General features: G+C 44.4%; 1 protein-coding gene across 1 annotated transcript; it reads right to left on the reverse strand.

Annotated features, from left to right (window-relative positions):
• Positions 1–675: 675 nt before the first annotated feature.
• On the reverse strand, positions 676–7,020 carry METTL17 (methyltransferase like 17). Its single transcript, XM_061430592.1, has 14 exons — positions 6,929–7,020; positions 6,627–6,780; positions 6,406–6,540; positions 5,456–5,534; positions 5,120–5,201; positions 4,744–4,817; positions 4,190–4,284; positions 3,792–3,862; positions 3,497–3,604; positions 3,154–3,222; positions 2,404–2,454; positions 2,087–2,179; positions 1,678–1,862; positions 676–1,603 (listed from the first exon to the last, which is right to left on the reverse strand). Exons 1-14 carry the CDS (start codon positions 7,007–7,009, stop codon positions 1,492–1,494), a joined length of 1,389 nt encoding a protein of 462 aa, XP_061286576.1. The 5' UTR covers positions 7,010–7,020; the 3' UTR covers positions 676–1,491.
• Positions 7,021–10,087: the final 3,067 nt, after the last annotated feature.

Below are 10,087 nucleotides of genomic sequence, written 5' to 3' on the forward strand. Positions count from 1 at the left end.
GGGCCGCCGGAACAGGGCTAGTAGGAAAATTCTGAAATATTTTATGTTCTAATTGGGCCTTTTGAAAAGTTTCATCATCTAATTCATATTCATGTAACAAGCGTTCCGCTTATTGTCGAATATCAGGAGGGCTAGAATTATCTTGAAATGGCAGAATCATAGCTTTAATGAGAGTCCATAGGGGCCAGAAATCTATTGGAATATTTTTCCCCCATTTAGTGGCTCGTTCCAACATTCTCTTTGACCCGGTGCCAAATTATAAGTTGACACAAACCCAGAAGTCCTTGAACTTTAAATGATGAAGTAAAGTAGAAAAATGGTGAGGCTTTCCAGCTGTTTGTCCCATAACCCCGCACTTACCAACCTCCGTAGGTCCCAGTCACTCCGTCCTGTTTGCCAAGGGTGAATACCATGTCCGTTTCGGGTGCCATTTGTTGCAGTCTTTTACAGACTGGGACCTGGGGACTGGAGTCGACGAAAAGAAAGAGAAAGAGCAATATCCCTCAGGCTACGTGGAAAACCAATAAAGCCCATACACAGGACTTGTACCACTCACGAAGGCACAGGGTGTCCTCTCAAGGAGGTCTTGAAAGCCCGGGCGAGAAAGTGAGTTCGTTAGGTTTCCACGCTCTGAAGTAGCTGGAGACAGAAAGAAGGACACGGGGGACCCAAGTCTCTAGTGGAACAAGGGTATTTTATTAGCATGCTTGTAAGAAATGCATGCTTATATATCTTCAGTAAAATGATTACTCAGCTGTTAAAAAGAATGAAATTCCACCAGTTGCAACAAAATGGATAGTCTAATAAGTACAAGGTCACTGAACAGAGTCACTGAACAGAGTCACTGAAGGGAATCCAAGCAGGTGCTCTTTCCCATGATCTCAGTCCTGAGACAGAGAAGGCGATGGCATCCAACTCCAGTACTCTTGCCTAGAAAATCCCATGGATGGTGGAGCCTGGTAGGCTGCGGTCCCTGGGGTTGGTAAGAATCGGACACGACTTCACTTTCACTTTTCACTTTCATGCATTGGAGAAGGAAATGGCAACCCACTCCTGTGTTCTTGCCTGGAGAATCCCAGGGATGGGGGAGCCTCGTGGGCTGCCGTCTATGGGGTCACAGAGAGTCGGACACGACTGAAGTGACTCAACAGCAGCAGCAGCAGCAGCAGCAGCAGCCGCAGCCGCAGCCAGCAGTCCTGAGAATTGCGTACAGCTCTACTCGTTCCTGTATCCCAGGAACTGATAAGGAACAGAGTCCTTGACAAATGGCACACAAAGAAAGAAAATGCAACATATTGGATCCCTTAAAGTTGAATGTCCCCTGACACGAGAGGATGGCCGAGTAAGCTCAAAGAATACAGTCTACTACAATGGAGGATATTTGAACTAGTTTTTTTTTTGCCGTAACAGTAATAGCACTCCCATCCTGGACACCAGGTAGCTTCCGCCTCGGCCATCAAGATAGAAGAAAACACTTGTCACACATCTGTGTCAACTCTCAGGGGCATCTTGGGCATCTTGAGCAGATGGAGGAAGTTCCAATGGTGTGATCACAGGTAAAAGATCTCCCCAGGAACTGACCCGGGCACAGCGATACAAATCCCTACAGAAAAGAGAGGGTCAATGTGGGCTGCAGGTTCTCCCTACCTCCCACCAACTCTGGTCACACCTCCACACCTGCCATGTCTGCGGGCTGTGATCACAGCATGCTGCATATGCCCATCTGGACAGCACAGGTGGCAGTGCACATGGCGTGGCCGTTTAAGAACAGGCTGAGTGATTCGGGGCCAGCGATTAGCCTTCTCTGGAGATCCTCGGGCAAGGATTACCAAGGAGAACTTTTCTTCCTTCGGCTTCTTGTTCTAAGACAAGGATACAGAGATGGCTTGCGGGAAAAGATGAGGGAAAAAAATTTCTTCCAACCTCATTCCTGTGACTCTTCTCATTTTCTATAAGTCATATACATTCAGACCCTAAAATCTCTAAGCATTCTCTGGAATTTCCCAAATCCTCCCATCTCTGAATCTTTTTCACTGTGCTTTCCCAGGCTATTTTCTCCCTACCACAGTATTCTCAGAGTACATACCCAGCTGAAGGGGATGGGATAGTAGGCCTGGGAAAAGCTACAGGCCAGGGGCTTAGAGGCTGTCAACTGGGGACACGGAAGTTCATGGGGACACTGTGAACACAAAGACATGAGGTAAGACAAAAGAACCACAATCATGAAACCTAGAAACTATGAGTAATAGAGTTAAGAAGGGCTAGGGATAAGGGAGCACAGAGCAGACGAAAGGGCAAGCCAGGGGAATCACTAAGGAGGAATCAAGAGTAGAGGATGGTGGTTAGCTCTCTTTTCCTGAGTTCAGATCTTTGCTTTCTGGGAAAGGCAGAAGTAATACTCACTGGGGCAAAGACAAAACCAGGTCGAGGATCCAAAGGTGACTTTTCTTTTCCCTGAAATCAAAGGAAATGAAAAAAAATTTTAGGCTGAGCTGAGGGGTCTGTTCTAACTCAATCTCTGCACTCAATAAATTGGGCACTCCTCTAACATTCAATTATGGTAATTATTAACTATGTTCTTTGAATTAAGCTGGCTGTTTCTCTAATACTCCAAACAAAGAACTTTCTCTTTGCAGCAAGAGAAAGGCAGAAACTTGGCACATAGTATGGTGCTCTCCCTTGTCAGTAACCTTCACTCTCAAAAAAAAAAATCCCATTTCAAGACAATGAAATTTGCGATTATACACTGGTTCATATGGTCCTAAACAGATAAGGTTCTTGGCTCAGAAGTGCCCTGGATCAGAGGCTGGCAAAAAAAAATTTTTTTAAAGGTCCAGAGACTAGGCAAAATCTGTTTCCTACTGCTATCTGTATGGTGAAAATAGCCACAGGCAACAGACGTATAGCCACAGACACATGGTTATAGATGCACAAATAAGCACTGCTCATATAAAAACAGGTGGCAGGCTGGATCTGATCCATAGGCTGGAGTTTGCCAACTACTGCCCTATATCATGACTTCATGTGCCTACTATCTCCAGAGTCATCCTTATTACTATATGCGAGTCCCTTCAGTTTTCAAGGGAGTGCCAAGAACTGGTGAGAATAAGTGGGGAAAGGAGGGTAAGGTGAAAGAAGGAGAAAGAACCTTACATTAAGGACCAGGTCCCTGGCGTCCATGAGAAGGGAGTGCCCAGCTTTTGTTCCATTCTCTATCAATACCTGATTATAAAAGGGGAAGTAAGAAGCCTCGAATTACATGAAAACATAAATGTCAGTAGCTCTGGAAGAGCATTCCCAAATAGAATAGGGATTCTAAATGAAACGGGTATTACATATATGATGTAGGTGGAGACCTGAAAAGAGGGACAAAGGGATCTATGTAGGATGAAAATGCTTAAAAATGAAGACAAGCTCCAATGGGGACAAGGAAAGGCATGAAACAAACCCATGAAGCTGCTTAAAAACTTGAAGGGATAAAGGGGCTTCCACTTACCAGAAAATGACCTGTCTTGCGCCACAAGGTCTGGACTACGTCAGTGCGGTCGGCCTTGCTGGGCAGCTCACTGAGAGAAAAGGCTGCTACCACCACATCGAATTGTACCTGGTGCACAAGACGAGGAAAACGACCGACCTGACATCTCCCTCTTTTAAAGAGTACAACAAAGGTCTATCCCACTAAATTTCTTCTGCTTTCTTTTACTTTCTAACAGAATGCTAGGTTGTAAAGCCAGGGCCAGTTTTCCATCTGCATACTCCACATCTGGCATACTTTAAACACCGCCACTTGCCTTGGGTGATACAGGTAGAAACTGTCTGAAAAAGACACCCGGAACACAAGGCATCCCAGATCCTGAACCACCTGTGGAGGAAAGTAGAGATGTGGCAACTGTGAGTGTGGGTAGAAACTGAAGGGACAAAATGCTAGCTGAGGAAGAGATGCAACAGAGTAGACAACTATGAAAAAAAAGGGCAGGGGGAATATTGGGTCATTTGTCCTGTTATTCTTACCCTACCCATCCACAGTCCAACAGAGGCCCCCAGCATCTTTAACAGGGTCATTGCATCAGACACGTCTTTAACTCTCAGGCCTCTCCTCTACTCCCCAATAAAATACCCTTTCTGGTACTCCTTTGTTTTGCAAACGCCTTCAACTTTGGAAAAGCCCTTCCTTACATTTTGTCCTCACCTTTCAGCAGCTTTTCTGCCAATTCCAACATGGCAGCTGAGCTGTCCACACACATATACTCCCGTAGGCTCTGGCCCCAAGTACTATGAGCAGCCCTAAAGTGGCAAAAAATAAATCATCACGTTCTCATGACAAAGTTATCCCTACAAGAGACCCCTCTGTCCCTAACCCAACCTTGGGGAAACAGAGTGCTATGTTAAAATAGTTAGAAAAACTAGCAATCTTATTTTCTTGTTTCATCTACAACTCTTTAGAAGACTCAAAAACTACATGAACACACACACAAAAATCTTGATGATACGTAAATCCCTGTCCGAGATCAAATTCCTTTCCTTTTTTATCCTTCTTAATGTGGGTTTTTTCACTTGACATTTAAGTTCTGACCCTAATTTATATACCTTCTCATGCCTTGTCTAATCTGAGGGAAGAAACACATCAGTTCCCAATTTTCCTCTTCTTCCTTTGGTTCTCCAATCTCTTGATATTGACGTGGTATAAGCTAGCTCTAGCTCTCTATAGAGTTGGAACTGACAGAGACAGAGAAAGATACTCACCAGGTGACAGAGCCAGTACCTGAGCCAAAGTCCATCAAGGTTTGTGGCTGGAACTCTGGAAGGCGAGCTTGGATCTGAAGAAATATTCAATACCCCACAGTGGGGAAGACAGACATACATTTAGGGTCTTGGTAAACATGAATTAGGGGACCGCAACAGAGGAAATGAGACATGAATGTCTTTTAAGATTCAGTGTAGCTCTTAAGAAAAGTGATTCTAAACCTTTTTTGGGTCAAAAATTCCTTTCAGACGATAAAGACAACCTCTCGAAAAAAATGCACATGTAATGTCCCAAGAATCTTGTCCCAGAAGATTACTTTATGAAGAAGGGAACTGATAGTAAAAAGTTTCTGGTTGGAAGTTGAGGGAATTTCACCTCATGGAAAGCTCTGGAGACTGCTGCAAAGCCACCATCCAATCTTGCTGCCATATACACCAGGCTCAGTCCCTCACTGTAGCTGCCAGAAAAATCAGACATACCACTGGGAATTAACCTCTATCCTGCAGCTACCCTCCAGACTTTTAGGAAATGAAATCTTTGCAAAGGGCTCTTCCAGCTCAACCCTTTCACTGATCAACACAGAAACGTCTTAGGGAGGCTTACAAACCAGATTACTTTTTCAAACACTAAATGGTGTAATTGTATTTCCCCAACTCTCCTTCTCAAAAGCCAAACTTTTCCTTCTCCTGCAGCCCTTTTAGTCTCCCTTACCTCAGTTCTTGCCAATGATAGGTAGTTCTGCGCAAGGCATGCAGGATTTTTTCATGATGTTTCTCTGTCTGACATGAGTCTGGGGTAAGAACAAGGACTGGAAGTAAGGACCTAGGAAGAACAGGGCTCAGATACAATATCTGAATTTACTGCCTGCCATTCCCCACCAGTTCCCACATGGAAAATGCTTAAGAGAGAAGCGAAACTAGAGAAGAGTTTCAGGTAAGAATAATAATGACCACCACCACCACCATAGTATATCAGATAATATATTGCCTCTAACAGCAGTTCTTTCAATTCAACCAACTCTATCTCACAGGTTTTGTTCTGTATTAAAATCAAGTGTAATAAAAAGTTAAAGGATAGGATAAAGACAGTACTTTGTAGATTTCTTCAATTCCCCCAAATTTAATAATGTGATGTCTCCAAAGTTCCTATAGGAAGGAAAGGGGCTTGAAAAACTTGTCTTACCATTGTGTTCAGTTCAGTACTGTTTTACCTACGGAGTGCCTACTATGAACCAGGTACTACAAGAAGTTCAGGGAATACAAGATGAACAAAAGGCAGGCCTCTTAATAGGAAGGAATTCACAATCATGAAAATAACTTGACAAACGAATTCTCCTTTCCCTGTAGTACTGGAGAGGGACTTTATTTTACCTGAACAAAAACTTAGACGGTCTTAATCCAGTGGACTTGAGGGGAAAAAAAAGATCTAAATTTCAACAGTAGACTGAAGCACTCATTGACCTTTACTAAAGCCCTGAATTTAGTAGGCAATCTCTGAAATTACCTATCTTCTTTTAGAAAGGCAACATTATGAATAACTACTCTGGTTAGAAAGTCAAATAAGAAACTGCAGTATTTATTTAAGAGGCTGCAGAATTATTACTCGCTCTTCATTTCTCTCTGCTCTTTCTATTTGGCTTACTCTTTATTTTTAAGACCCACCTGCGTTTTCCAGGATTTTTTTCTCAAGAAGAACTGCCCGTCTTTGTAGCTCCTCTGGCTCTACAGGTAAATGCCGGCTCCAGAGATAATTGGTTAGGGCTTGCACCTGCTTCTCCATATTGGGCATCGCGCTCCCTATGGACCAAAGATGCAAAGAGGAATCACTTGAACGCAGGGCCCAATCTCCGCTTCTTGAGCTTCCGTTTCACACCTTTCCTCACCTAGCAGCAGTAACTGCGCGGCTTCGGCCAATGCTTGCGGCAGCCGCACGCATGACAGCTGCAGGATTCCAGGGTGCCGGCGATGGGGCCTCTTCCCCAGGAAATCGGACTTGTTATCCACGTGGGATACGCCGGGCACGAGGGCAGCAAGCGCCTGCAGAAAAAGAAAAGCTAATGGCGGGGCACAGAGGATGGCTGCGGGCACTGGCTAAAAGAGGAACTGCCGAAAGCGCACCTCCTCGGAGAGGAGCTGTTCTTGAGATCCACAGCCTCTTTTGAAAGCAGGGAAAATAGGTACTCACTCGGAACTGGGGAGCTATTCCAAAACTGCGGCGCCATCTGCCTATTGTCAGCAGATACCGCGACCCTCTCCCGGTCGCCATGGAGCCAGCGGTGAACCGGAACCGGAATTTTAGGTGCGGAGTCTGTCACTCTCACTAGCTGCAGCGAACATCCTGCGCGAACATTGGCGCCGCGCAGCAACAGCCAATGCGGAGAACGAGTGCTTGCTAGTAGCCAATAAACAATCGATCTGTATATCGCCTTGGAGGCCGTTTGTGCACCTCAATTCCAGCGTAGCCAGCCGGAAGCTAGGTGACTTCCACGCTGCGTTGTGATTTGTCTCCGCCTCCAGAAATCGGAGGGGCGGGGTTAGATAGGTATGGGCTGGCCCTATGCTGGATTCCCCAGAAACGCGTCACAGGAAGGCAAAGAATTTGTGTTTGTATTAACTACCAGTGTTCTTTGTTTTACCTTCTGGAGAACACTGAATTCTTGGAGTTTTTACCTCCCATGTGGAATGGAGAGACTGCAGTAATGGGAAGATGAACAAGGAAAGCCAGATTTAGGAGACCAAATTGATGGAATAATAGATAATAATGTTTCTTACTTGTTAGTTTCTCTTAATATTAAACCAGTACTTTTAAACCAGGTAAATAGCTACCATGAGAACCTTATGTGACAGGTAGTGTGGCAGGTATAAATAAGGTATGGTACTACCTTATTTAGTCCCCATACTTCTAAAGGATAGATTTTGCACCCAAGGAAAGTGAAAGTTCAGGTGGCTAAATATTCTGCTTGAGATCCAAGAGCTTGTTAGGTGAGAACAAGTTCTAAACCTTGGCAATCTAAGTCTGATCTTCACCTTTAGACATATGCTCTGCTGGTAGTATTGGTACTTAAAAGGCAAGTTAGCAAGTGTCAATTTGTCAAGTGCTGATGACAAATTGGTACTTTCTATCTGGGGGCTTCTCTGGTAGGTCAGTTGGTAAAGAATCTGCCTGCAATGTAGGAGACCTGGGCTCGATTCCTGGGTTGGGAAGATACCCTGGAGAAGGGAATGGCAACCCACTCCAGTATTCTTGCCTGGAGAGTCCCATGGACAGAGGAGCTTGGGAGGCTACTGTCCATGGGGTTGCAAGAGTCAGACATGACTTAGCAACTAAACCACCGCCACCATCTACATCTATGAGGATTAAATTATGACCTGCTGTAGCTGCTGACCTGTAGCATCCTCTGAAAGGATTTCAGGATGGAGATCAAGAATGAGGCACTTTGTGCTCTGGGAAAAACTGGCAGAAAGTCCATATGTTTTCAGGAGATGATTTTCATGAGCCCAATTTTTGCATCTTCTCGTATTTAGAAAAGCACCAACATCGTTCATGGTGATGTCTGCTCCCCATGACTAGCAGTAACCTTCACATGACTAGCAACAACCTTTTGCAAAAATTTGTGCTTGATTGCTTGTATTCCCCCTCCTTCACCAAAATCACATATATACGGACCTTGCCTCGTGCCTCTTCAGAACAGTTTCTCAGAGCTATCTGAAATGCTGTTTCCTGGCCTCTAAGTTCTCATTTTGCCCCCAAATAAAAGTTAATTCACAACTCATCACAGTCTGCGATGCAGGTCTGACCTCTGTGAAAGACGGAGGGAAAGAAAACAGGTTGGATAGGCACAGTTCTAAAAAGGTTCAGCCAGGCTAATGGAGAGTCTTTGAGCTCAAGGTGGCTATCAGAGAAGTTGTGCTTCCTGAGAAATAGGCCTGACTTAGTATCTGAGCTACACTCAGTCACTGTCTGAGAGCAGCCCATAAGAAGCATATCAGATTCACAGGCTAGCAGTTGGGGTCATCAGTTAATTATGATTACTACAGCAGGAGATCTGAGTAGTGCATTTTCACACTTGCCCTAGAACCACACAGATCTGCTTTGATAGGTTCAAGAGACGATTCCTTCAAGCCTTATATGGGACTCCGTTTTTGAAGAGAAATTTGGAAGAAAGAGAGGGAAAATATAGTCACTGTTACTGTGGTTGATTTCAGGGCTGAAGTTATCCTCTCCTTCCTTTACATTAATTCTCATTCCCCCTTGCCCTCAGCTGTGACAGTGGCATGTCTGGTATTAGAACCCAAACCCTCTATCCTGAATGGTCCAAACCCTTGATAGTCATATCTTTCCCCAGCTGACATTGTAGTACATATAGCCTCACAGTTACATGGGAATTCTGGGAAGCACCCAAGTAGATCACTTTGGTTTTGCATTGCTGGGGTCCAGCCTTGGTTGGATCCAGGGATTCCCTTGGGAGGACGGCGTTGGCAATTAAGAGAAATAGAGAAAGAGATAAGGAAAGAATTTTGCAGTTAAGAAAATAGAGGAGAGAAAAGAGGCTGATATTCCTTGGTTTACGTAGAAAGCCAATAAAGCCTCAGCACGGGACTTGCTCTGTTCACGTAGGCTGCAGGTGCCCTCTCGAATCGTGGAAGATGCCCCACCTTAGGCACCTTCTCGAGTGGGTCTTAGAAGCCCAGGCAAGAAAGTGAACGCAGAGGGCCTCTGGGCTCCAGGGAATCAGCCTGAAAAGGAAAAGGAAAGAGAAAGAATGACATGGGGAGACCAAGCCTGATGATCAAGGCCCACACTGTATTTTCCAAAGTAGTTTTTATACCTTAAGTTGTGCATAGAGGATAATGGGAGTTGGGGGGGCGTAGAGTCATGCAAGGTCAGCAGTCCTTGATCCTTATCGAAGCCAGGCTTTCTTTCTGCAAACTTACCATATGCAAAAGCTTTAGGTGACTTACATCATCTTCTGGCCAGGAGGCTTGTTAACATTTTATGAACCTTTCTTCAGAAAACTTATTTTTCTCTAAAGGTGATTATTCTAAAGTCAGGTGCCACCCTCCAAAAGCATTAGATAAAGTTGCATTCCTATAGGGCAAAAGTGTGGTGGGCTATAACAAGAAAAGAATTAATTCAAGGGTCCAAGGTTACAAATATTAAAGCTACTACTTACATTTCTATACACCAACTATATTAATCAATACACTCCCAGGGACACAGTAGGTAAGGGATATGAAAACTTGGCAGCAAGCATTAGCTCAACAAAGAAATCCTCTACTAGTTCTATTCTAACAATTTTAACTCTCTGAGAAGCTCTGCATTGTTAGAATATCTTAAGCTTCC

This window comes from Bos javanicus, chromosome 10 (assembly GCF_032452875.1).
Source record: "Bos javanicus breed banteng chromosome 10, ARS-OSU_banteng_1.0, whole genome shotgun sequence".
Lineage (NCBI taxonomy): Eukaryota > Metazoa > Chordata > Mammalia > Artiodactyla > Bovidae > Bos > Bos javanicus.